At 59.5% G+C, this 26,895-nt stretch overlaps 2 protein-coding genes across 6 annotated transcripts in view; one reads left to right on the top strand and one right to left on the bottom strand.

Annotated features, from left to right (window-relative positions):
- Positions 1–2,899: 2,899 nt before the first annotated feature.
- CLEC11A (C-type lectin domain containing 11A) lies at positions 2,900–5,203 on the bottom strand. Its single transcript, XM_049787125.1, has 4 exons — positions 5,069–5,203; positions 4,754–4,937; positions 4,089–4,280; positions 2,900–3,410 (listed from the first exon to the last, which is right to left on the bottom strand). The coding sequence occupies exons 1-4, from the start codon at positions 5,201–5,203 to the stop codon at positions 2,956–2,958; spliced, it is 966 nt and encodes a 321-aa protein (XP_049643082.1). The 3' UTR covers positions 2,900–2,955.
- A 3,462-nt stretch (positions 5,204–8,665) lies between these two features.
- The window catches only part of SHANK1 (SH3 and multiple ankyrin repeat domains 1), a 50,028-nt gene continuing 31,798 nt past the window's right edge, over positions 8,666–26,895 (top strand). For all 5 annotated transcript variants that reach the window (XM_049786992.1, XM_049786994.1, XM_049786993.1 and 2 more), the window contains exons 1-12: positions 8,666–8,726; positions 11,089–11,392; positions 12,514–12,717; positions 13,151–13,222; positions 15,421–15,529; positions 15,611–15,762; positions 17,796–17,963; positions 18,052–18,168; positions 23,160–23,237; positions 23,373–23,439; positions 23,593–23,923; positions 24,807–25,000. In XM_049786992.1, the coding sequence (XP_049642949.1) occupies positions 11,132–11,392; positions 12,514–12,717; positions 13,151–13,222; positions 15,421–15,529; positions 15,611–15,762; positions 17,796–17,963; positions 18,052–18,168; positions 23,160–23,237; positions 23,373–23,439; positions 23,593–23,923; positions 24,807–25,000 (1,753 nt within the window). In that variant the 5' untranslated portion in view covers positions 8,666–8,726; positions 11,089–11,131. The remainder of the gene's footprint in view (positions 8,727–11,088; positions 11,393–12,513; positions 12,718–13,150; positions 13,223–15,420; positions 15,530–15,610; positions 15,763–17,795; positions 17,964–18,051; positions 18,169–23,159; positions 23,238–23,372; positions 23,440–23,592; positions 23,924–24,806; positions 25,001–26,895) is intronic.

Genomic DNA, 26,895 nt, shown 5'->3' with positions numbered 1-26,895 from the left:
AGCAGACAGCCAGGAGTAACCCCTGAGCAATGCCGGGTGTGACCCAAAAACCAAAAAAAAAAAAAAAAAAAAAAAAAAAAGAAGGACGGTGGTTCGAATCCCGGCATCCCATATGGTCCCCTGAGCCTGCCAGGAGCAATTTCTGAGTGTAGAGCCAGAAGTGACCCCTGAGCGCTGCCGGGTGTGACCCCCTCCCCCCAAAAAAGGAAAATGTCTGAGCTTAGGTTACCATCTTAGTATAAGCAAATGTGAGGTGATGGAGCAATAGCACAGTGGGCAGGCCACTTTCCTTGCACGTGGAGGACCCAGGTTCGATCCCTGGAACCCTATATGATCCCGCGAGCACGGCCAGGAGTAATTCCTGAGCATCGCTGGGTGTGGGCCCTTGCCCAAAAGAAAAGTATGGATAGACAATTGTGATTTGGACTTTAGGTACGAACTGGAACTACATTTCCCATAAGCCTTGGGGGCTAGGCTGACAGCTCTGTAGGCGGACCCATGTGAGAGGAGGGGCGTGGCTTGCTGGAGGCTTTCCCGATGGCTGCTGGGAAATGTAGTTTTGGAAAGGCTGTCGGCGTGCCTTGCCGCTTGGCCTCCTGGGATTTGTAGTTCCCGGTTAGCTTGAACCTGCAAGGCTGCTTGGTCACCGTAAGCCTTTTGTTGGTTTTTCACCCTGTCTTCTGGTGGAGACATAAACAAAACAAAAACAAAACAAAACAAAAACAAAACCCAATCAGGTAACCACACTGAGCCGTCCTGCTCAGAACTCTCCAGGTGAGGTCTGTTGCAGATGGACTCCTGCCCCATGATCTGGTTGCTCATTAATTCATTTTTGGATTTCTTGCTGCCACGTTTTTCATGGGAGCATATGCAGTGACGGTCAAGACTCCCCATTTAAGCAGCTCAAGTTTCGGGGTATGGGGAGAAAGCTAAAGGTATTGAGTATATGCTTTGATCGCAGGAGGTTGGGGCTTGAGCCTCAGCATTACATGGTCCCTGGACCACAGCAGGGTAGGGACAACTTCCAAGCAGAGAACCCCTGGGGCCAGGTGTGGTTCCCCCCAAATTAAAACACAAAAAGCTGGGAGACAGGCCATCTTATGGAATTTGGAAGAAGCTCTGTCAACTACTTGAAACCTTTGAATGTGGACTGGGGTACCCACCCCATTGCTGAGAGGTGATGGGACTGAGATGGCTACTAGGGGACATGTACCCTCCACTATTTGTGGTCAACAGAGGCACTTCAGTGGGGGGGTAGGATAAACAGGGTCATATCTCTGAGCCAGAAATAGAGGGGAGGGCATTTGCCTTGCATGAGGCCAACTGACCTATACAGTCCTTGGAGCCTGCTAGGCATGATTGCTGAGCACAGAACAAGGAGTAACCCTTGAGCACCACAGCGTATGGCACCCAAAACAAATAGGGTCATATTCCTTTGCCTGTGCTTCATGTTATGAACATGTGATGCCAGTTTTGGGGACACTCCTAGGTGATTCCTGAAGCCCCCCCTTCATTCCCAAGAGTGTTCTTTACAATATTTCAAGTCATAAAGGTATGAAAGATGGGAAGAACAGGGTGCTGTGGTCCATGTACAAACTTCAAAATTCTGAGTCACATCTAGATACCCCAAGAGCCAGACTCCCTAGATGTGGTGATTGTGCCCAAGGAGGGCAGGGGTTGACAGCACGGGGAGCCTAAGTGTCTAGACTGGGTGCTCCAGTTTGGGTCTGATGATGCGTGAGTTGTGTGCAGGGAAACAAGTCCCATTTGGTGAAACCAATTTGAGATGCTGAATAAAACTCCACGTGTCTGTGGCCAAAGCGGTAGGACAGTGAGGAAGGGGCTTTGCCATATGGCCAATCCAGGTTCGATCTCAGGCATCCCATAGGGTTCCTTGAGCTTGCCAGGAGTAACCCCTGAGGACCACTGAGTGTGGCCTAAAAACAAAAACAAAAACAAAACACTAAAAATGGGGCCGGAGAGATAACACGGAGGTAAGGTGTTTGCCTTGCATGCAGAAGGACTGTAGTTCGAATTCTGGCATCGCATATGCCCCCCCACACACACACACCTAGAGCTTGCCAGGAGTGACCCTTGAGCGCTGCTGGGTGTGACCCAAAAACCGAAACCAAACAAAAAATCACTAAAACTTTCAGGGTCTTTCTGGCAGAATTGGTGCAAGCCAAGTGTGTACAAGATCTCAGCTCAAAGACCTGGTAGACAGCATGGTGATCCCCGGCATCCGTGCACGATTTTGGGGCATCCAATGAGATCTTCAAAGATCAGGGTTTGGCCTTAGTGACCTAATATCGGGTCAGATAAAAAGCCCCCCACCCAACAAAATGGGGAGAGGGGAATGACCCCTTTACATTCTTGCTCCAGATTCTACAAGGCCAGGAGATAGCATGGAGTTAAGGCATTTGCCTTGCATGCAGAAGGACGGTGGTTAGAATCCCATATGGCATCCCATGGGGTCCCCCAAATGAGCCTGCTAGGGGTAATTTCTGAGCCCAGAGCCAGGAGGAACTCCTGAGCGCTGCAGGCTGTGACCCCAAACAACAGATTCCACAGGCTTTTTATTGCATCTTGCCGGGTGGTGTGTAGTGTGCCAACCGCTCCCAGGAAGGCCCCCGAAAAGGGGGGATGCGGGACCCCCCCCCAAGAAAGAGGATGATGGCCAGGGGGTGCGAACCCCTGAGCGCTGCCGGCTGTGACCCCAAACACCAGATCCCACAAGGCTTTTTTATTGCATCTTGCCCGGTGGTGTGTAGTGTGCCAACCGCTCCCAGGAGAGCCCCCCAAAAAGGGGGTGCGGGACCCCCCAAAAAAGAGGATGATGGCCAGGGGGTGCGAACCCCATAAACCAGATTCCACAATGGTGTGTGGTGTGCCAGCCGCCCCAGGAGGGCCCCCCAAAAGGACGAGGATGGCCAGGGGGTGCGGGGCGCGGCGAGGTCAGAAGGGGAACTCGCAGACGTAGTAGAGGCGCCGCTGGCAGTCGTGGTCCCACCAGGACCCGTCGTCCGAGGCCTGAGCCACGCAGTTCTCCAGCGGGCCCCCGTTGGGCTGGTCGGGGCTGAGCGGGTGCAAGGTGGGGGCGCCGCGGGGCTCGCGATCGCCGGGCTCGGGTCGGGGCGCGCGGTGCCAGGCGAAGAAGGAGACGCGCTGGCCGTTCTCGAAGAGGTAGAGACCCTCGGCACGCCGGTCGTGCACGCCCAGCCACACGGGCCAGTTGTAGGGCGCCAGGGCGCCGCGCAGGTACCCGGCCAGCGCCTCCATCTGCGCCCGGTCCGCGGGCTGCGCCAGACTTCCGCCCCGAGCCGCGCACCGCGCCTGCGCCGCCTCCTGCGCCTCGAACTCTCGCGAGAGCAGGAAGCACTTGTGCCCCAGCCGCAGGCCCTTTAGGCAGCCTGGGTGGGCGGGGCGAAGGGGAAGGGCGTGGTCAGGGCGGGGCCTACGAAAGCGCGTGGGGCCTGAGAAGCGGCGGGTGGGAGGGCTACGGTGTAGGGGCGCGGCCACGTGGGCGGGCGGGAGGGGCGGGGCTATAGGAGGTCGGCTATGGGGGAAAGCTGGTACACAGGCCGGGTCCGCCCAGCCCACCCCACCGCAGGCCACGCCCCACAGCCGCTATTGGCTCCGTCTCATCCCTGGCCACGCCCCCGCTTAGACTCTGCCCCAGCCATGGGCTCGTCTTATTCTCTGGCCCCGCCCCGCTTCCGGAGTCCCGCCCCATTCATGGCCACGCCCCTCCATTGGCTCTATCTCGCCCTGGGCCGGCCCACTTCCACCATTGGCTCCGCCTCATCTCTGACCACGCCCCCATCGAAAGTTAGGTGTCGCAAGAAAGGGCGGGGTGAGGAGCCTGGGGCGGAGTTAAGGATGCTGTGGGCGTGGTCACGTTCTAGGGCGTGACTAAATATAAAATGGGCGTGGTTTTCTAGAAAGTGGGCGTGGTTGTGTAGGGAGTTGGTGTGGCTAAGCCCTCTTGGAGTCCTCCCTTCTGTCTATGCACCCCAAAATTGCAGGCTTCCCTGGGGTGTCCTCCCTCTCGAGGAGCCCTTTTCTAACACCCCCAGGGGCCTACTCACCCTCCAAGCGGCCATGCTCGCGTTCTGCACGGCTCTGCGCGTCCTGCAGGCCTTGCACCGCGTCTCTGGTGTCCCTCGCCGCCTGCCGGAGCTGCCGCAGCCCCTGGGTCAACTCCACCACGCGAGTGTCCAGCGTGTGCAGGCGGACGTGCAGCTGGTGCAGGCCCGAGTCCAAGCCGGCCAAGCGCCCCACTGCAGGCAAACAGGGCCTGAGCTGGACAGGGAGCCTCCCCCCCAACCCCATCCCACCCCCAGTGGGCTGGGTTGGGCCAAGGGCAGAGAACCTCCAGGAGGTGCCCTGGGGTTAGGGGTGGCTTGGACTCCTGGAAAGTAACAGCCTGGGCAAGACCGAGGGTCTGAAGGCATTGAAGGGGCGCGGGGGGGGGGGCGCTGGAGCAACAGCACAGAGGAGAGGGCATCTGCCTGGCATGTGGCCTACTGGGGTTCAGTCCCCAGCATCGCATAGGCTCCCTTGAATATGGCCAGGAGTCATTCCTGAGCACTGAGCCAGGAGTAACCCCTGAGCATCCTGAGTAGAAGTTCCAAAACAAAGCAAAAAGAAAGAAAGAAAACCTAGAAAGGGTCCTCGGCAGTGACAGTGAAATGGTTGGGGTATTTTTTGTGAAAAAGCAAGGGGGAAGAGTTTTGAGGGTGCAGTTACTCACGGATGTAAGTGATGACATCCTCAGGGGTCGGCGAGGGACTGGGGCTGGGAGAAGGGGCCTGCGTGGGGTCCTCTTCACCTTCTCCCTGGCCGTCCTGGTTCTCCCAGGCCTCTTTCGTCTCGGAGTTTTCCCCCGGATTTTCATCCTCCTTTCCAGCTGCCAGTTCCAGAGCCTCCTGTAAATGCTGGGAGTGTGGGGAGGTGGAATGCTAGCAGGGAGCCCCGTTTTGAGGCCCTATATCCCACCCCCTTTTTCAGACTGTCCACTGGCCCTCACTCACCCCTCTTCCCCTCTGACACCTCAGCCCCAACTCACCTTCAGCATCAGCGCTTCCCGCTCCCTTTCTTCCTCCTCCTGGGCTCCTCCCCAGGCCCCCTCCCACTCCCTCTGGGCCCCCCAGACCAGGAGCTGGGGAAACACCAGGGCCATGAGGAGCCAGGCCCTGTGCATCTGGCTGGGGTGGGTGGGCACAGCCTGGTGAGGGACTTCTTGGGCAGGCCAGTGAGCAGGTAAAGGTCCCAAGGTGGATCCCAATGCCCAATATGTCTCCCCTAAATCCCTCTCAGGCCCCTGTCTGCCCCTCAGTCCGTCTCTGGTCCGTCTCTGGTCTGTCTCTGGTCTGTCTCCAAGCTGTCTCAGAGCTCCCAGTCCCTCCCAGCCTCTTTGGGCTCTTCCCAGGCCGTGCCTCTGTGGCCGGAAACCTCTAACGTTCCAAAGCTGGGATCCCGCCTTGGGGAGCCCGGTACTCCCTCCTCTTCCCTCTTTCCAGAGCTCAAGTCAGCCCTTCTGGAGCCAAAAAAGCACCCAGGGTCAGAAACAGGAGGAAAGGCACTCCCATCCCTAGACACCCTGGGACCTCTGGGTAATGGGGAGGGGGTTCTGGCACTTGTCCCCTCCACCCCCTCTCCCACTTCCTTTCCCTCCCTAGCCATCCCTCTGGAGGGTCTGGCTAAGGCTGTCATTACTTTGTGAATGCCACCCCCCACATGCCCTCCTGGACAAGGAAACCCCCATTTATGGACACTGGGGCGCCTTCTGCCCACCCCACTTGCCAGAACCCTCCTGCACAATCTGCCATAGTGGGGTGGGGGTGTCCTGGATTTGATTGGAAACCTCAGGTTGGTCTGACCCTGGGTTGGGCAGTGCCTGGGGCCCCCAAATGTTCCCAGGCTGCAAGCAGGATAGCTCTGTACCCAGGTGTGTGTGTGTGCGCGCGTGTGTGTGCATGCGTTTAGCTTCCAGCAAGGTGCCCATCTCCTGCCTGGCCCGCTGCAGCAGCCTCGCCCCAGCTCCCCCCTCCTTCCTCCCTCGGAGCCCCTCCAATCCGGGCTCCTTTGCCGCAGCCACCGCGCGGCGCTTCCAAACCCGTAAATCAGAGCACGTCACTCGGCCGGGCTCCTGTTCCAGAGAAAGCAGGACAGGAGGGCAGCCAAGCCGGTGCCAGGCTCCCCGCCCGCCCTCCTGCCCGCCCAGTGGGACGAGGAGAGGCCGGAGCAAGGGGGTGCATCCTTGGCTCGCTGCCAGCTGGTTTACTCCCCTCCCCAGGGGTCCCCCCGCCCACTGGCCTTTTGGTTGCTTCTGGAGGCTAAACCTTTTCTTTTTCCACCAGGGGAAGGGCTTTGCCTGCTGCAGTCCAGCTGGGCTGCAAGCTTTAGCTCTGAACTGGTACCCCAAATCCTTTACATCCCCAGCTGCCCTCTGCTGCCTCTAATCTTCCCCCAGCGGCAGGGCAAGGGAGGTGGACCCTTTCCCTGCTGTGCCCATCCTATTGCAGCACCAACCTGCACTTGATTGTGGCAGGGGTTGGCATATCTGATAGGGACTCCCCCTGCCCCCCAGTCCTCCTCCAGGTTGACTCTGGGAGCCAGTAACCCTGTGGTTGTGGGGCTGGGTTCAGGGGACAAAGAAAGGCGGCCAGCGGCCATGGCCACTCATGCCAGACCCGTGAGTCAAGCCTAGGCTTCCCCAGCTCCGTGCTACCAGCTAATGGTGCCAGCCCGGGGCTCCGTGGCCAGGGATGCCTGGGCCCACTTTTCAAGGAAGAATCGAGGCTCCAAGGGGGGCCAGCGTGGCTGGCAGTGGGGTGGCCGCCGGCCAAAGCTGCTGGCTCTGGGTTGGTGCTTAAGGAGCCTGGGCAATCGCTCCCCGTTTTTCCACAAAGGAAAGCACAATGGCATGACCTTGGGCAAGGCGCTCGCTGCTAGGCATCACCCCAATATCACCCTTGCCCTGACTTCAGGATTCCCAGGTGCCTATTTCAACTGGGGGGCACCCCCAGTTGCAGGGGTAGCTGCAGGGAAGGCGTGGGATGGGGTACATAGCACCTCCTGGGGTGTGTCCAGGGCAGGCCAGCACCTCTTAGGCTCGCTCAGAGATGAGGGTGCCCCAGGAGTGAGCCCTCAGCTGGAGGTAACCTGCCTCCTGGTGTCTGTCAGGTAGATGTGGGGTGTGGTGTGGTTGGAAGAGGGGTTGGGGCAGACTCTGGGGGCGCCTGGCCCCTGGAGATGAGGGGAGAGACAGAGAGAGGAGAGAGAGAGAGAGAGAGAGAGAGAGAGAGAGAGAGAGAGAGAGAGAGAGAGAGAGAGAGAGAGAGAGAGGCCTGTGCACCCAGCAGTGACCAGAAGCCATGGGCATCTTTCCCCTGTGGGCACCTGGCTCTGATCCTTGGGGCATCCCCGAGCTGTGTGCCCTGGGCTGCCAGACTGACTCTCTCTATGCTCGGGGTCTCTTTCTGACTCTGGATAATAGGGGTAAGGGCCAGAGCCCCAGCACAGGAGGTTCAGGAGAGGGGCTGGTGGGTTCTGGCAGAGCAAAGAGGAGTCACTCTTGGCAGTGCTGGGGGGGGCCCTATGGGATGCTGGCGATTAAAACCTGAGGTGCCCCAGGAGGTATTGGGATGTGCCAGTCTGGGTTGGTGAGGGGAGGGTGGGGAAGAGAAGGGGCCACCCCCAGCAAGGTGTGCCGGGTTTGGACCCCTCACACACTTCACCCGGGCAGGTGCGGAGCTGAGCACTGAGAGATGAGCACTGTGGCCTGAGCACAAACTCTCCACGGTGGCCCCTCAGCTCAGCTACTGTGGGGTCTAGACTCTCTCCTGCCCCCCCCCCCAGATAGGGTGGGACTCCCCTTTGCACCAATGCTCCGGTGAGTCGAGGAATGTGAGTCTGCCCAGTTCCTGAGCGCACTGGGGGACCCCAACCTCTTCAGGCCTGCGTCCTCCTGTGCGCCCTACCCAAGCGGAGAGGGATGGCTGCGCTCCGGAGATGCTTGGGAGTTGGGGGGAAGGGGCCTCCTTGGGGGGGTGCAGGACCAGATTTTGGGGGGCATGAGGGGTACCATTAGGGGGTGGCATCGGGGTTCAGAACCCAGTTAGGGGGTGAGGGTGGCCGAGGGGGCGGGGCCGGTGCGCACGGGTGGGGGTGGCGGACGGGCAGGGGGCCGGTCGGCCGGGCGCGGTTTGGGGGTGCGGGGAGGGGAGGGGCGCCGTCTACGCCGCCGGCTCCCGGAGGGAGGGGAGAGAGCGAGGGAGGAGGGAGAAAGCGAGAGAGCGAGCGAGCGAGCGAGCGAGGCGCGAGGGCGAAGGAGGGAGAGACGGCGAGCGAGCGGAGCGGAGCGGAGCGGAGCGCCGGGGAGCAGGCTGGGCGGCTGGGCTGTGCCGGTGGCAGCGGACCAGGCGGCGGCCCGAGCCGGGGGGGCGCCAGGAGCGGAGCCAGGCGGGGCGCGGCGGCAATCGGGGGGCGACTGCGGATGGGCAGCCCCGGCCGGCGTGGGGGGTGAGGTCCAGCGGCGCCCCGGCCGGCCGCCCCCCGGCCCCTGCCCGCCCGCCCGCCCGGCCCCGGGCCCGCTCGCCCTCCGGGGCGGTGGGGCATGGCCTGAGGGTCCCCCCGTGCCCGGGGGGGGTGGGTGGGGGGTGGGGGGAGGGGAGGGCCCGCGGGCGCCGCCGACCGGGAGCTGCAGCAGCCCCGCCAGGCAGGTAAGGGCAGGGCAGGGAAGGGGCGCAGGGCTGGGGGCGCAAGGCTGGGGGCGCGCGGATGTCCTTGGCGCGCGGGGGCGCGGTGGAGCTGGTGCTGGGGATGGAGATGCAGATGCGGATGAGGATGGAGCGGCTGATGGGGGGCTGGGGCAAGGGTCTCCCGCTTGGCTTGGCTGCTTGGCTGCGCGCAAGCCGGGTTTGCAGCCCGATCCCGCGCGCCCCCAATCTTGGCACGCGCTCCTCGCCTCCCTGCCCGGCGCGCACGGCCACTCCCCCGCCGCCCGACCCACCTGGCTGGGCCCCGGCTCCGGCCCTTCCCTTCCCCAGGGTGGGTCGCCCCGGGCCCCCATGCCCGCGGTGCCATGGGGGATCCGATCACCCGGGCACGGCATCTCCAATGCGCCCACCTACCCATCCGCCACCATCCACCCACTGCCCAGCGCGCGCGGCCGGCCACGGGTGCGCCCCTGCCGGGCTCCACGGCCCCCCTCTAGCCGGCCCTGCCCGGGCTGCCCTAACCCAGGCTGACTCCTTCCCGATTCCCTCCATTCATCCCGGGCCCCCCGCCGTCGTCGCTGTCGCCGCCGCCGCCCAGGGCACCCCCTTTCCTCCTCCCAGCTCCCCCTCGCCCGTCTCGGAGCCAGCTGCGTGCGAGCTATTCTTAGCCGCCGAGGCTTGATTCATGCCGCCCCGGCTCGCTCGCTGTGTGCCCGGCGCCCGCCCTCGGGGCTGGGGGAAGGGCTGGGAGGGGACGGCGGGCTCGAGCGCGCGCCCCTGCCCACCCACCACCCCTTTCCCCGGGGCCCCCAAGTGCGCGCTGCGCGCAGGCCGGAGATGCGCGGGGGGTCCTTCCCTGGTGCGCCCCAGGGGGAGTGTCCGCCAGGGGGGAGTGGAGTGGAGAGGAGGGTCCCGGCTAGCAGCTGGAAGGAAAGAAACCCCCCAAATTGGGGATTGTACGTGTGTGTTTTGGGGGGCCCTCCAGCTTGCAGGATGGGTAGATAGGTAGAGGGGTTGGGGGGTGGCTGGCTGGCCAAGCTGGCTGGCTGGCTGGCTGGCACGCCTGCTGCGCCTACAGCCCTTGGAACTCTGCCCCCATCCGCCCCCCAACACGCGCGTTTTGCCATCCAGATCCCTCCTCCCCCCAGCCCCCCCACCGGCCCAGCCCCACTCCCCCAAAGTCAGCGGTACCCTCCAGTGCTTCCATCACCATGGCAACGTGCGGGAGCCGGGCCTGGTGTGGGGGGGAGGGAGGGACCGAGCAGACATTCTGGTTTCCGGTGCTGGGGTGTTGGTATATGGGGTGTGTGGGGGGTGGAGGAAAGAGAAGGGGTGAGGCCGACCCCCTCATTCCTGGCAGACCACCCTGATGATGAGGCCACATGGAAAGTGATGACACAGAGGGGCCCTGCAGGGGTGAACCCTTGTGGAAACCTCTTCTAGTTTCCAGGACCCTCACCCCACTTTTTTTTTTAATATTTTTGGGGCCTTGGTCCCCGCACCCACCCCGCCACTCCCCGCACCCCGGGCTCTGTGCAAGAGCAGCCGGCAGGGCAGCGCGCGCCCGCCCACCCACCCGCGCGGTGCCAGCCTTGCAGGGAGCCCACGGGTCAGCTCTTGCGCTCCCCGTCTTGTCCTGGCTGGCTAGGGCCTCTGGCTCTGGGCTCTGCCCTGGCATGACATAGAGCCCCTCAGGCACCCTCAGGGAACCCCCACCCCACTTCTGCAGAGTGTGGCCTGCAAGTAGCACCCATCTCCAAAGCGGGGTGGGCCCTGGCTTTGGCGCGCGTGGCATGCCAGGCCCCACGTGGGCCCCTGGCACTCCATGCCAGCCAGCCAGCCAGCCTCCAGGCATTTCCGCTTTTCCCCTTTTACTCCATCTCGGGGTGAGCAATGAAGGGGGGCACCCGTCCAAGGCCAAGGGGAGCAGGCTGAGGCCAGGAGGGCAGGGTGCCCCGTCTTACCTGTCTGTCCTGGACTAATTTTAGCCGCTTTTTTTTTTTTTTTTTTTTTTTGGCAAAAGTGGGCCAGTCGCTCCCGCGGTGATTGTGCGGTTTCTGGGACACCACCAGCACGCTGGGTCAGCGGCAAAGTGGGGCGCAGGGACGGGTGGGGGGCCCCTGTGCGCCGGGGCCAAGGGCAGGGAAGGAGACGGAGCGGGTGGGAAGCACGGCGGGGATGTGGGGGTGCTGGCGGTGCACGCGGCTGCAGCGTGGGGGAGTGTCCAGCCTCCAGGCCGCCCTGACAGCGGCTGCAACAGCAGCAGCAGCAGCGGGGCTGGCGATCGGGGGCGGGCCCCAGGACCCCAGGGGTCCCCAGCCCGCTTCTAAAGGTCACCCCCGCGCCCCTCTCTCCTGCACCCCAGCCGCCTGTGATGCTGCCGGCCCCCGTCGCCCCGTGGCCCCACGATGACCCACAGCCCCGCGTCCAGCGAGGACGAGGACCCACACAGCGTCAGCGAGTGTCCCGAGGGGGGCTCCGAGTCCGAGAGCTCCCCAGACGGGCCCGGGAGAGGCCTCCGGGGGACCCGGGGCCGGGGTCACAGCGGAGCACCCCCCACTAGCCTGGCCTCCATCCGAGGCCTCCAAGGCCGCTCCATGTCCGTCCCGGACGACGCCCACTTCAGCATGATGGTCTTCAGGATCGGCATCCCGGACTTGCACCAGACAGTGAGTGCGGCACTGGGCCCGGCCAGCCGGCCCAGGGTTGGTGATGGGAGGGTTGGTACCCAGGCCTCGCAGCCCCATCCCACCCCCAACGCAGGCCAAGCCACGCCCAGCAGGCCCCGCCCCTCGCCCGCCATTGGTTCTCATCACTGGTCCCGCCCCGACGCAAAACCCGCCCCGCCATTGGCTGCTGTACACCCTGACTCCGCCCCACTTTAGGCCCCGCCCCACCATGGCCCCGCCCCCACTGGCTCCATCTCGTCCTGGCCAAGCCCCATCTCCACCACTGGCTACGTCTCATCCCTGGCCCTGCCCCTGCCACAGGCCCGCCCTCGTCATTGGCTCGTCTAATCTCTGATCCCGCCCCTGCTTCAGTCTCTGCCTCCTCATGGCCCCGCCCCGACAGAGGCCCCACACCCCACTGGCTCTGTTTCATCCCTGGCCCCGCCCAGGCCTCAGGCCCCGCCCCCACCCCGCCATTGGCTCAGGCTCGTTCTGGCCCCGCCCCGTTAGGCTCCTCCCACTATGCCCCCGCCCCTCCCGGCCTGCAGGCCCTACCCACACCACGCCCCTTCTGCTTGTAGGCTCGCCCCACCCTGCCCCCTTCATAGCCTCTCTCTTGACCCTGGTCCTGCCCTCAGCACATCCCGCCCTGTCCTTCCACCGCCCTGCTCCCCTGCCATAGGCTCTTTTCGCCTCTGGCCCCACCCTCGCTTGAAGGCCCCGCCCTATCCCCATTCAGTCTGCCTCAGGCTCGTCCTACCCCCACCCCCCTGCCCAGGGCGCCACGCCATTGGCTCCATCCCTCCTCTGGCCCCGCCCAGGTATCAGGGCACGCCCACCCTTGCCTCCACGATTGGCTCTGCTCTGCCGAAGCCTCGCCCCGCCCTGCCCTGCCATAGGCTCCTTCTCACTCCTGGTCCCGCCCTCGCTCCAGTCCCCGCCCTATTCCCTTCCCGCCTGCCTCTGTAGGCCCCGCCCACACCTCACCATCAGCTCCGTCCCTCCTTTGGCCCTGCCCACGATCCAGGCCCCGCCCACCCGGCCTCCACGATTGGCGCTGCTCGGCCAAGGCCCCGCCCCTTTCTCCAGGCCCCGCCCACTTCCTCACTTTCCGCCCCTAGAAATGCCTGCGCTTCAACCCCGACGCCACCATCTGGACGGCCAAGCAGCAGGTGCTGTGCGCGCTGAGCGAGAGCCTGCAGGACGTGCTCAACTACGGCCTCTTCCAGCCCGCCACGTCGGGCCGCGACGCCAACTTCCTGGAGGAGGAGCGGCTGCTGCGGGAGTACCCCCAGTCCTTCGAGAAGGGGGTGCCCTACCTGGAGGTGAGGCCTCGGCCTTCCCCTGCGCAGACGGGCCACCTCTCGGGGGACACCTCCCAGGGGGGACACCGCCGTCCCCCCACACGCACCTGAACCCCCACTTCCACGGGCTGCACAACCAACTCGAATTCGGGGAAACCCCCCCGAAGGGCCTCAAAGTTTCAGAGGCCAAACCCTGCAGGGAGTCCATGTCCTGCCCCCCAGTTCTGCCCAGAGTCCCCTGGGGGGCACCTCAGGTCCCAGGGAGGGGGCCCCCCGCTTCTAGAACCTTCCCTGCTGCCCGACCAGGCCTCCAGGGCTGCCTCTGCTCAGCCCGAGCCAGAGGGGCTGAGAAGGGCCAGAACGCGCCCACCCACACCCCCGCCCCCCAATTGGTCTCCCCCAAAGCCCCTGACTCCAGTTCCCGTGTCTCTCTGCATCCCATCCCCGGCCTCAGTTCCGATACAAGACCCGCGTTTACAAACAGACCAACCTGGACGAGAAACAGCTGGCCAAATTGCACACCAAGGTGAGAGGGTTCAGCACGCACCCCCAAATGCCAGCACACCCCATCCCCGTGAACCCCATCTCGGGCCTTCCCGGTTTGTCTCTCCTCTTCTCCCTCCCAAGCCCCTGGCAACTTCTGCTTCACCCTTTTTATTTTATATTATTTTATTTTTGGTTTTTTTGGGGGCCACGCTTGGTGGCGTTCAGGGGCTACTCCTGGCAGGATTGGGGGACCCTATGGGGTGCCGAGGATCAAACCTGGGTCCTTACTAGGTTGGCTGCATGCAAGACAAAGCCCGACCCTCCTGCTGTGCTCTCTCCAGCCTCTTCATCCTCTTTGTTCATCCTCACCTCAGGGTCGTCCTCTTCCTCTCTGGGGTCCCCCTCATCCACTCAGAACCCTGTGTACCCCCATCCCGGCCCATGACTACTATGGGTCTCAGTTTCCCAATCCTGCCACCTAGATCTGGACTGTGCTAAGAATCTCCCCCAATTGGGGCCGGAGAGCTAGCACGGAGGTAGGGCTTTTGCCTTGCTTGCAGAAGGACGGTGGTTCGAATCCCAACATCCCATATGGTACCCGAGCCTGCCAGGAGCAATTCTGAGTGTAGAGCCAGGCATAACCCCTGAGCACTGCCAGGTGTGACCCTCCAAAAAAAAGAATCCCCCAAATCCTTTCTCCTTCTGGAACCAGTGTTCCCCAAAGAACCAGGAAGAAAATGGAGAGTAAGACTCCCAAACATGGGGGGACCCTGCCATCTTGCTTTATCATCCGTCCTTGATTCACCATACTTTCCCTCTCTTGCCCCCCTTATCCCATCCCAGGCGAACCCCTCAATCAAATCCTCTACGGAGGCACCAGCCCCCCGGAACTGGCAGTGTGTCAGGGCACAAACATCAGGGTTTCTCATTTACCCCAACTTCCATCAAGGATATATCCCATTAATGAATGTTATCTGGGGGAGCTGCAGAGATGGGAGGTTGGCCTTGCACACACATGGTCCACTTGGGTTCGATCCCATGTAGCTCAGAGGGGTGCCCCAAGCCCAGGAGTGACCCCCAGGACATAGAGGCAAGAGTAAGCCCTGAGCACCACTGGGTGTGACCTTAAAACAAACAAAAATCTACTAGAAAGTCCTGAAGAGGAGCACAGTGGGGAGGGCACTTGCCTGGCCTGGGGCCAACCCGAGTTTGCTCCTTGGCATCCTAGAGGGTCCCCTCCCTGTGTATGATTCCCAAGAGCAGAGCCAGGACTCAGCTCTGAGCACCGCAGACTGTGGTTGCAAAAGAAAAAAATTTGGGCCTGGAGAGATAGCACAGCGGCGTTTGCCTTGCAAGCAGCCAATCCAGGACCTAAGGTGGTTGGTTCAAATCCCGGTGTCCCATATGGTCCCCCGTGCCTGCCAGGAGCTATTTCTGAGCAGACAGCCAGGAATAACCCCTGAGCATCGCCGGGTGTGGCCCAGAAACCAAAAAAAAAAAAAAAAAAAAGAAAGAAAGAAAAAAATTCATGTGGATGACCTTAGTTCGATTCCCGGCATTCCATATGTCCCCATATGCCAGGAATTATTCCTGAGTGCAGAGCTACGAGTAAGCCCTGAGCGCCACAGGGTGTCGTCCAAAACCTTAAAAAAATTAAAAAGTAATTGAAATATGGATGGGGCCAGAGAGATAGCATGGAGGTAGGGCGTTTGCCTTGCATTCAGAAGGATGGTGGTTCGAATTCCGGCATTCATATGGTGTCCCGAGCCTGCCAGGAGCCATTTCTGACCGTAGAGCCAGGAGAAACCCCTGAGCGCTGGTGGGTGGGACCCAAAAACCAAAAAAAGGAAGGAAGGAAGGAAGGAAGGAAGGAAGGAAGGAAGGAAGGAAGGAAGGAAGGAAGGAAGGAAGGAAGGAAGGAAGGAAGGAAGATGGAGAAACCCCGGAAGGAAGGAAGGAAGGAAGGAAGGAAGGAAGGAAGGAAGGAAGGAAGGAAGGAAGGAAGGAAGGAAGGAAGGAAGGAAGGAAGATGGAGAAACCCCGGAAGGAAGGAAGGAAGGAAGGAAGGAAGGAAGGAAGGAAGGAAGGAAGGAAGGAAGGAAGGAAGGAAGGAAGGAAGGTGGGGTTCAGTGCTGGTTGATCTGCCAGCTAGGTAGGCTTGTGGGAATGGGGGTGCCGGGGTTGGGGTGCCAACTGCCTTCCCATCACCTTGACTTGTTTTCTTGCTCCTGTTTCCAGACGGGTTTGAAGAAGTTTCTGGAATATGTGCAGCTCGGCACATCGGACAAGGTGGCCCGTCTGCTGAACAAAGGGCTAGACCCCAACTACCATGACTCAGATTCGGGAGGTGGGAGCAGCTCGAAGGTTGGGGGGAGGCTCTAGGTGGAGGCCCAGGATCTGTATCTAAAGCCTCCCTTCACCCCTGCAGAGACGCCCCTGACGCTGGCTGCGCAGACCGAGGGCTCTGTGGAGGTGATTCGAACCCTGTGCCTAGGCGGGGCCCACATCGACTTCCGTGCCCGGGATGGGATGACGGCTCTGCACAAAGCTGCCTGTGCCCGCCACTGCCCGGCTCTCACGGTGAGGCACCAGCTGCACCTCATGTCTGTGCTTCTTTGGTTTTTTATTTTCTTATTTTTTTTTGGGGGGGGCTACAACTGGTGGTGTTGAGGGGTTACTTCTGGCTCTGTGTTCAGGGATCATTTCTGTTTTTGTTTTTGTTTTTGGGACATACAGCAGCGCTCAGGGGTTCCTCCTGGCTCCACACTCAGAAATCGCTCCTGGCAGGCTCGGGAGACCATATGGGATGCCGGGATTCGAACCCCCGTCCTTCTGCATGCAAGGCAAACGCTTTACCTCCATGCTATCTCTCCGGCCACCAGGGATCATTTCTGGCAGACTCAGAGGACCCTATGAGAAGCTGAGGATTGAACCCAGATTGGCCACTGTGTCTCGCTCTGGACCCCCTTCCTCTCTTTTAGTGTGGGGGAGTTTCGGACATGCTGTACTCAGGGCTTACTTCTGGGGGTGTTTGGGAGACCTTCTACAGTGCTACGGATCGAACCTGGCATGGCAGGATACATGGCAAATACCTTTTCTGTTATCTTTTCTCTTGAGCTTCTCTCTTTTCTTTCTTTTTTGTGAGGGGCAGCACTCAGGGGTTACTTCTGGCTCTGCACTCAAAAATTATTCCTGGCAGGCTTTAGGGGACCCTGTGGGATGCCAGGAATCGAACCCGGGTTGGCTGCCTGCAAGGCAAACACCCTACTGCTGTGCTATCACCCTTGCATCTGTGGCAGATATTCCTAGCCCCATTCCATTTTATTTTGTTTGGGGGCCACACCCGGTGACGCTCAGGAGTTACTCCTGGCTATGTGGTCAGAAATTGCTCCTGGCTTGGGGGATCATATGGAACGCTGGGGATCGAACCCAGGTTCGTCCTGGGTCACCCACGTGCAAGGCAAATGCCTACTGCTATGCATCCCCCGCCCCAATTCCCTTTTAGATTCTGTCTGGTTTAGATGGCAGTCTGGTTACTGAAGGGGTACTATGCCTATCCCTTTCCCTCCTTCCAGCACCCAGTTCTTGTCCAGAGTGATCATTCCCAATTCTCATTGTCACAGTGCTCCCTCTCTGTTCTCACTTCACTCCCTGCTCTGTGACAAGCTTCCCACCATGGACAGGTTCTCCTGGCCCTCATCTCTCATCTTTTGTGTCCTGATACCCTCTTTAACTGAGGCTGATCACTCAAGGGTTTCGCTTACACAACATTTAGGTGTCTGCTTCCTCCACTGTTACCTGAGGTCACCTCCCAGCTCCCCCGCCCCCAAAGTCCGTCATTATGTACCCCAAGGCCCTCTGGTGCAGGTTCTACCCTCGACCCGGCCTCCCACCTTCTGCCATGAATTGCTCTCACTGAGCTGTGTGGGTCTCAGCAGCCAGAGACAGACAGAAGTGACAGAGATATTTGGAGCCAGGGTCATAGCACAGTGGGGAGGTGTTTGCCTTGCACGTAGCTGACCCTGAACCCGGCATCCTGTATGGTTTCCCGAGACTGCCAGGACCAATTCCTAAATGCAGAGTCACCACCAAGTTTGGCCCAAAAACAAAACGAAAAAAGAAAAGGAAAAAGAAAGGGGATTCCTCAGGCCGCCCACAGTTTCCACGCTGTCCACAGCCTCCCAGACACACAGCTTGGTCCAGACTCCCACAAGTTCACCCCACTTTCCTCCCCCCACTTGGCCTTTTCCAGGCCTCTTCCTGGATCCTTCTTGGGGGTGATGCCTCCCATTTGACCAGGGAACCCCTGTTCCAGACTTCTCTATCTATACCCCAACTCTCTCAACTGTGTCTGGGCTCAAAGCCACTGCAGTCTCTTCATAAAGCATCTAAAGTGGCCCAAAGGGGAAGGTTGGGAAGGGGACAGAGTGGGGGTTCCTGCAGCCTCTCCCCAACTTTCCCCTCACTCACAAAGGAGAGAAACATCCAAAGAGACCTGGAGCCCTGCCTGGGTCAGTCTCAAGGTCACACAAGGACATGGGGTTGGGCAGAGGCCCCAGCACCCCCTTCTGAAGGAGCCTGGAACCCTTTGACTGTCCTCCCTCCCTTCCCAGGCGCTCCTGGATCTTGGGGGGTCCCCCAACTACAAGGACCGCCGGGGGCTGACCCCGCTGTTCCACACTGCGATGGTGGGGGGCGACCCCCGCTGCTGCGAGCTGCTGCTTTACAACCGGGCCCAGCTGGGCGTGGCGGATGAGAACGGCTGGCAGGAGATCCACCAGGTAGCGGGGGCTCCCCAGGGCTGCGCGGGTTGGGGTGGCAGCTCAGGGCAGGCCAGCCAATTGATGGGTCCCTGCCCTGACCCCCCAGGCCTGCCAGCGTGGCCACTCCCAGCACCTGGAGCACCTGCTCTTCTACGGGGCCGAGCCTGGAGCACAGAACGCCTCGGGGAACACGGCGCTGCACATCTGTGCCCTCTACAATAAGGTGCCCCGTCCTTGCACCCCGCACCCCGCCAATGTGCCCCACACCCCACCACCGCTTTCCACTCCTCTGTGCTCCGTTATGCACTCCCTCTTTTGCCCATCTGGTCCTCCATGCGTTCGCTCCCTCTTCCGTTCCTCATTCATTTATTCACTTGCTCATTTGTCCATTCACTTATTCCTCCTTTTGCTCATTCTTTCATTCCCTCATTCATTCATTCACTCAGATTATCTTTTATTTACTCATTTTGTTCACTCATTTAGTCCACCATTCATTCAATCATTCATCTCTCATTCACTCACTCATTCACTTCTTCATTCACTCATTTACTCATTACCCACTCATTTATTCATCCCTTCACTTATTTACTCAATCGCTCATTCATTCACTCATCCACTCACTCATTTACTCATTCATTTGCTCATTCACTCAGTCATTTACTCATTCGTTCACTCACTTATTCACTCATTTGTTAATTCATTCATTCAATCATTCATTTACTCATTTAATCACTCATTTACTCAATCATTCGTTCATTCACTCAGTTTTCACTCATTCATTTTTTATTTACTCGGTCATTTGCTCCTTCACTTACTCCTTCACTCATGCATTGTCTCACTCATTCATTCACTCATTCACTCATTCATTCTCTCACTCATTCACTCACTCGCTCACTCAGACCCTACTGGGTGCCCAGAACAATCAGGAAGGTATCCTGACCCTCCCATTGCCCCTCATGTGAGCACTGCAGACTGGATTTATAGGCAGGGAGATGGTGACTGCTGGAAGTCATGGGAGCCCCATACACCCTCCAGTAAGTGATAGCTGGGTCCCTACTAGGCCCAGAAACCCGTGGGTACAAAGCACAGGATGGGGAGAGGCCAGGCCGGAACCCTGAGGTGCACAAGCATGGAATGCAGGTTTGAGTAGCTTGGTGCAGGTGTGGGCACCCCCAATTTGTGACTCAGAGTTGAAAGGGGCGGACCGGGGCCCTGAAAGGTGAGGTTGGGAGAGTGGGCTCTGAGCCACCCATTGATTTTCCTGCCTGGGGAAGCCTAGGATGGGCCGCTCAGCCCCATCTCCCCACCTCCAGGAAGCCTTCCAAGCCCAGCTGCCTCCTCAGAACACACAGTGCCAGGGCTGTGGCTCCGAGCCAGGCACCGTGTGGTAGAGGCAGCCTCGGGATGGCGTCTGGGGGGGAAGAACTTGGGGTGTCCCACAGAACCAGTATGTGCTGACACCTGTCACGCCCCCTTCCCAACTCCACAAAGGGAAGCCGCTCCCAGTGGGGTGGACCGGGGCCTGTGCCCATCCCGGCGAGACCCTCTCCTTCTCAGAGTCACCCTCTGTGACTTGCCCCCCACTGAGGCAGCTGGAACAAAACCAGCCCTCACTGTCACTGTCACTCACTGTCATCGTGGCTGTGGGCCAGGACTCACAGGAGACAACAGCCCTTCCCTGGGGCAGGGAGAGTTTTCGTGGCAAGATTATACAGGAGAAAGGGCTGGAGCCATAGCGCAGAGGGGAGGGTGTTGGCCTAGCATGAGGCTGACCTGAGTTCGATCCCAGGCATCCCAGAGTCCCCCTGAACCTGCCAGGAGTGATTCCTGAGCACAGAACCAGAAGGAAACGCTGAGCACCACCAGGTGTGGCCCCCCCCAAAAAAAAGCAAAACCAAAACCAAAACCAAAAAAAAAAAAAAAAAAACAAGATGACACAGGAAGAGCAAAAAGATAGGATAATAGGGACAAGCCAGATTCCACCCTCAGCACCATATGGGTCTCGGAGCACTTCTGGGAGTGAGCCCTAAGCACAGAGCCAGAAAGAAACCAACTCATCCCACCCCCCAATAAAATAAAAGAAACCATGCTGAAGGTCAGAGTCTCTGCTCCTGTGATGTCTCTCCCATGGAAAGACGGGAGTTGAGAACATCCTTTGTCTAGGGAGCAGTCGACGCTGGTGCTTACTGCTCAGTGATCACCTAGCTAGGATGCAATCCAGGCTGTGATCATCCCATAGTCTGCGTGTCTACCTCCTGGGCCAAAGGATCCATCATAGATGTACCTGATACGTCTTTGGTGAATGAGGGAGTAGAGGAGAGATCTGCCCCCTTAGGTCCCGGTTTCCCGCACCCCTACACCCTAAGATTAGGTGGCAGGTGATTGGGGTGCTTCCCCATAAAGGGCACTTGCCTGGAGGCAATGAATGAATGAATGAATGTTCTTCCTCTTCCATCCTCATCTTTCCATCCAGCTGCATTGTCTGTGCTCAACAGCTGTGTGTGCCCCCATCTGGTGAGAGCCCGAAACTGCAGGGCACCTGTGTGGGGGAGGGACCGAACAGCAGAGACTGGGGCGACATGAAATCCTGAATCTGCTGTCCCTGAATGTCCAGGGAACAGAGAAGGCTGGCAACAGCCGAACTAACTGATCTCTGAGCCTGTCAGATAGGAGGGGTCCAGCCCAGACAAGCATCTTTGGTGGCTTGTCCCCAGCTAGGGGGTGACCCTGAAAAGTTGTGCATTGGCAGGGGGTAGGAACGGGAGGAGAAGAGGTAAGGGGACCCCTTTGATTGAGACCAAGGAGGAGATAGACCCTGTGAGATTTATGATGAGCTGAGAAGGCTCAGGAGACCCATAGAGGTGCATTTCCAGAGGGGAGGGCTTTTGTCTTGCTGACCTGGGTTCAATCTCCAGCATTCCAAGGGTTCATTGAGTCCAAGAGGAGTGATTCCTGAGCACAGAGCCAGGAGTAAACTCTGAGCACCTCTGGGTATGGCAGAGAGAGAGAGAGAGAGAGAGAGAGAGAGAGAGAGAGAGAGAGAGAGAGAGAGAGAGAGAGAGAGAGAGAGAGAGAGATATGCAATTCACTTGAGGGATAGGATGATAGTGGGCAAGATTCTTGCTTTGGGGCCTGGAGAGATAGCACAGCGGTGTTTGCCTTGCAAGCAGCCGATCCAGGACCTAAGGTGGTTGATTGAAATCCCGGTGTCCCATATGGTCCCCCGTGCCTGCCAGGAGCTATTTCTGAGCAGACAGCCAGGAGTAAGCCCTGAGCACCGCCGGGTGTGGCCCAAAAACCAAAAAAAAAAAAAAAAAGAAAAAGAAAAAAGATTCTTGCTTTGAACACACCTGACCTGGGTTTGATCACCAGCCTCCCATATGATTCCCTGAACCCCAGCAGGAATAACCCCTGAGCACTGCCCCAGAGAGGTCCCCAGCTCTCTAAAGCCAATGGAACCAGAGTGTGCAGAGGGGGTGGGTGGGTCATACGACCTTGGCCCTGGGGAGGTTATTGAGGTCCTTGACACAGCCCTAGCACCTGCATCCGGGGTGAGGGAGGGTTCTTTCTCTTCTGGTTCCAAAGGGCAAGATTCAGGTGGGAGTGGAGTGAAGGCTAAGCTCGGAGTAGCCTGTACTTTGGGCTTTGGTGGCATTGGTGGTCCAGGGAACACAGAGCTGAGAGCACCCCCTGAGCACTTCAGGGGGTGCTCCAGGGTGAGCCACATCGAGCCAGCGCTGCGGAGTCAGGTCCCCCGGGTCCGAAACCTGGCACTGAGCAGCGTCGGCCTGGATGACCTTGAGATTCCTTTGTAACCTGAGGAGGGAAGATTATTTCCATTATTTCCATCTCAGGCCAGCTTCCCGGGCTCTTCAGGCTTGCTGAGTGAGATGAGAGCCGGGCTTGCAGCCCAGTCGGTGCCCCAGGGCCCATGGCTTGTCTTGGGGTGTCCTCCACCAGTCCTCCACCAACCCCCCTCCTCCAACCCTACACCCCTCAGACGCTGGAAGCATCCAAGACTTTTTTGGTCGCCTCCTCGAGGGTGGGGGCACCACTGCCATCTACTGGCCAAGCCTGGGACTTTTGCTAACCAAGCTCCTGCACCCTGGACCCTCCATGCGCCCCCCCCACAAATGAATGCCAATTCTAAAAAAAAAAAAGAATGCCAATTCTTGCAAAGGTTCCCATGGTGCCGACCAGTAGAATATGACAAAAGATACTGCCCAAGTTTTTTGTTTGTTTGTTTGTTTGTTGAGTTTTGGGCCACACCCATCAGCACTCAGGGCTCCTGGCAGGCTCGGGGGACCATATGGGATGCCGGGGATCGAATCCGGGTTCTTCCCGGGTCAGCCACATGCAAGGCATATGACCTGCTGTGCTGTCACTCTGGTCCCTGGTTTTGGGGTCACCTGATGGTTCTCAGGGTGACTCCTGGCAGTGCTTGGGGACCCTATGGAATGCCGGTGATGGAACCTGGGTGGGCCGCATGCAAGGCAAATGCCCTCCCTGCTGTGCTATCACTTCGGCCCCCATCCCAAATACTTTTAAATGCTCCAGGGGTCACATTTAAGGGGATCAGGGATGTGGCAGAGCATGCTTGCAGGTTTGAGATCCTGGGTTTCAAACCCTCTCCTCTGCCCCCTACCTACTCCAATACTGTCAGTTGTTGCACATTAATAACAACCAAAAAAGGGGGGGTTTCTGAGGCCATGGGACAGTGGGGAGAGTGCTGGTCTTGCACTCAGCCAACCAGGGCTCAATCCCTGGTGCCTCAGATGGTACCCCCAAGCTCTGCCAGGAGTGATCCCTGAGTGCAGAGCCAGAAATAATCATTGGATACGCCCCACCCAAAAAAAGGGAAAGAGGAGCCTGGGGCCTAAGAGATAGGGCAGAGCTTAGGGCATTTGCCTTGTACCCCGAGAGGCTGGGACTTTAACACCTGTGACTTTAACACCTGACAAATGTGGCCCATACTCCATATTACCCCAAGAAACAAACCGGCGCCCTCATCCTAACTTTCAGTTCTACTTGACTCCGGCCCCCAGCTTAGTAATTTCTAGTGATGTGACCCATTGGGCCCAGGTCCGAGACTGGAACCTTGGTGTCCAACTGGTGAAACCCACCTCAGGGGGTGGTGTTGGCACCCAGGAGGTGGCCAAGGCTGCCACGAGGGGGCCTCACCTGCTCTGCCCTGTCCCCCCCATACTCCCTCAGGAAACTTGTGCTCGCGTTCTCCTGTATCGGGGTGCCAGCAAGGATGTGAAGAACAACAGTGGACAGACGCCATTCCAGGTGCAAAGCTGTCGAGCTGGGGGAAGCTGAGGGTGCTGTTAGCTGAGGCGAGGGGTGCTGATGACTCTTCCTGCCTCTTCCTGGGCTGTCTCTCTGCTGGGTCCCACTCCCTCCTGACGAACCCCCTCTTTCCAGGTGGCGGTGATCGCTGGGAATTTTGAACTGGGGGAGTTGATTCGAAACCATCGCGAACAGGATGTAGGTGAGCTGCGACCAAGGGGTGACCCCGAACGGGCGTGGGGGGGCAGGGATCTGGGGGGGCCCAGAGTGGGCTGGTTCCAAGTTCTACCCATCTTGCTCATCTCTCTCTCTTCTTTTGTACCCATCTTCGCCCCCTCATCTCACCTCACCTCAGTGCCTTTCCAGGAGTCCCCCAAATACGCGGCCCGGCGCCGGGGCCCCCCTGGAGCGGGGCTGACCGTGCCCCCCACTCTTCTGCGGGCCAACAGTGACACCAGCATGGCGCTGCCCGACTGGATGGTGTTTGCCGCGCCAGGGGGCTCGTCCTCAGGAACCCCCGGCCCCAGCTCAGGGCCCCTTGGCCAGTCACAGCCATCGGCCGTGGGCACCAAGCTCAACACTGGGACCCTGCGAAGTGCCAGCAGCCCTCGGGGGCCCCGGGCCCGCTCCCCATCCCGCGGGAGGCAGCCGGAGGACGCCAAGAAGCAGCCCCGTGGGCGGCCCAGGTAGGCACAGGCCTGGCCTTGGTTGGCCACATGGGAGCCCCCTCAGTGTCTCACTCTCCATCCTGGGAGTTAGTCTAGATGCCCCAACTCCCACCGCACCCCTGGCCTAAAGCAGAGCCTCTAGCAGGCTTGGCCTGAAAGAAAGAGTGGGAGCGACAACACAGTGGAGAAGGCGTTTGATTGGCATGAGGCTGACTTGGGTTCAATCCCTGGCATTCTATATCGTCCCCTGAGCCTGCCAGGAGTAACCCCTGAGTGCCACTGGGTGTGGAGGAAGGAAGGAAGGAAAAAGGAAGAAAGAAGGAAGGAAGGAAAGGAGGGAAGGAAGGAAGGAAGGGAAGGAGGGAGGGAGGGAAGGAGGGAGGGAGGGAGGGAGGGAGGGAGGAAGGAAGGAAGGAAGGAAGGAAGGAAGGAAGGAAGGAAGGAAGGAAGGAAGGAAGGAAGGAAGGAAGGAAGGAAGGAAGGAAGGAAGGAAGGAAGGAAACGCTGGAAGGCTTGCAGGGAAAGGACAGGCAAGGGCCCCAGTGCGGTTGGGGGTCCTGGAGATGGGGTGGGGGCCCGACGCAGCTTGGGGGGGTAGGCGTGTGGTCGTGCCTGAGCTGTGAGGCCGTGGGAGGCCAGGCTGGGCGCTCGCCGGCTGCAAACGGGCATCTGGACACGGCCCAGGAGGAAGCTGGAGCGGCGGGTGGCTCTGCCTGCTCTGGAGGCTGAATCAGACCCGTTGGCCGTGGGAGGGCCGAGCCGGAAGCCAGTTGGCTGGATGGGGGTGGCGCGGGGAGCCCCAAATACCCTCTTTCCCCCTCCAGAGCCTGGCATTCACCCACCTGACCCTCCCAGAGGTGCCCCACGCGCCCCTGACACTCACACTCTGTGTCTCCCGCAGCTCCAGTGGGACCCCTCGGGAAGGGCCCGCGGGGGGCACCAGCAGCTCAGGGGGACCCGGGGGTTCCCTAGGCAGCCGTGGGCGTCGCCGTAAGCTCTACTCGGCTGTGCCCGGTCGCTCCTTCATGGCCGTAAAGTCGTACCAGGCCCAAGGCGAGGGCGAGATTTCTCTGAGTAAAGGCGAGAAGATCAAAGGTAACAGCCAAGCTGTTGGGGGGGGAGGCACCAAGGGGATTCGAGAAGGTTCTGTGCACTCCCCAACATTGGGAGAGGAGCAGGCCAAGGAACTGGGGTGACTCCTCAGGGGTTCTGGAGGTGAGGGACAGGGTCCAGGGGCTGCTGTTGTTAGAGATTCACCTCCTCGGTTCTCTTGCACCTCACCCCTTGACGATGACCAATTAGGAGCACTTGTGGAGGGGGACCTGTGTGAAGAGAGCTCCCGACCCACACCCCCACTCACGACAGCATCAGTCAGCCCCAAGGGATGAGGGCTGTCGCATGAGGGCTGCTTTTACTTTGTGGGTATCACCCTGAGTTTTCCCAGGAGAGGGTCTGAGTCACTGGAACCGGAACTGGTCACCAGGGCCCCCTCTTTTAAAGACCCAGAACATTTAATGAACCCCATTGAGCTTTTGCTGAGAGTGAATCAATGAACGAATGAATGAGTGGAGAGAGAGAAAGAGAGAGCGTGTGTGTGTGTGTGTGTGTGTGTGTGTGTGTGTGTGAGAGAGAGAGAGAGAGAGAGAGAGAGAGAGAGAGAGAGAGAGAGAGAGAGAGAGAGAACCAGAATGGGGGAGAGACAGACAAGAAGGGGAGAGATTGACGGGGGTGGAGTGGGGAACCCAAAAAAAGAAATGGAAGCAGAGGCTGGCATACTGTGGGGGGGACCATGGGGGGCAGGCAGCACCCGCCCACCTCACACCTCACAATACAGTGGGGAGACACTCCCTGCCGCCCCCCACTCATTCATTCAGAATCTCAGAGGCCACCCACACACCCCAAGGTGCTGGGGGAAGCCCAGCCTACCAGCATCGAGGGGCAAAGTGGCCATCCCGGAACATCCTCCCGACTCATCACCTCCCCTTCTCTTTCACCCACAGGGTCCTGTGGACCCCAACACCCCAGCCACTTCCTTTCCTGTGCAGGAGTAGCATCTCTTCGAGTCCTCCTCCAGCCAGGGCCCCCCACACCCTTGGGTGATGACCCCAGTTCCCTCGTGAGACTGTTGTGGCCCTAGTGACCCTGAAGGCCTCTCGAGGGGGTGGTCAGACGACCTCTATGTCCCTCTGTGAACTCTAGTGTGGCTTGACTGCCATCATCTGTCTAGCTGATGGGGGGAGCATGAGATCTGGGGGGGGGTAAGGACTGAGTGCAGGGGACAGTGTCAGTGCATGTCTGTCAGAAGCTTTACTAACTGGGCTTCCCCCAGGGACAGTGCTTGCTTCCACCCCCGACATCGCCAGGGGTCGCTCCTGAGCAAACCTCTGAGCACTGCTTGGTGGGCTCCCACATCCTCCCTACCCCCCAGAAAAAAAATCAGAGAGGCTAGAGAGATCGCACAAAAATAGGGTGTTTGCCTTGCACAGGGCTGACCTGGGACAGACCTGGGTTTGATCCCCAGCATCCCATATGTCCCCAGAGCCAGGAGCGATTTCTGAGCACAGAGCTAGGAGGAACCATTGAGTGCCTCCATGTGTGACCCCAAAACAAAAAGCAAAAAACTCTAGTGGGGAAGGAGCCATAGCACAGCAGGGAGGTCATTTGCCTTGCATGTGACTGGCCTGGGTTCCATCCCCGGCATCTCATAGGGTTCCCTGAGCACAGACGGAGTCATTCTCGAAAGCAGAGCCAGGAGTAACCCCTGAGCAATTGCAGGTGTTTAGTGATCCCCCTCCCCAAACAAAAACAGATAAATCCCTAGTGGCAGAATACCTTCTTCCCTCCAAGTGTTCAGACCCAGGTGGGTGGGCCTTCCTCCATTTCTCCCCCAGTTATGGATGAGCTCACCAGAGTTGGTTGGCCATCACCCCATGGTCAGTCTCAGCACCTCTGGCTGTGTGGTGAGAGGAGAGAGAGAAAGGGACCCCTTA

Source organism: Suncus etruscus, chromosome 14, assembly GCF_024139225.1.
Source record: "Suncus etruscus isolate mSunEtr1 chromosome 14, mSunEtr1.pri.cur, whole genome shotgun sequence".
NCBI lineage: Eukaryota > Metazoa > Chordata > Mammalia > Eulipotyphla > Soricidae > Suncus > Suncus etruscus.
Note: the sequence above shows the minus strand (reverse complement) of the source record. Positions and strands in the feature narration are given on the sequence as shown.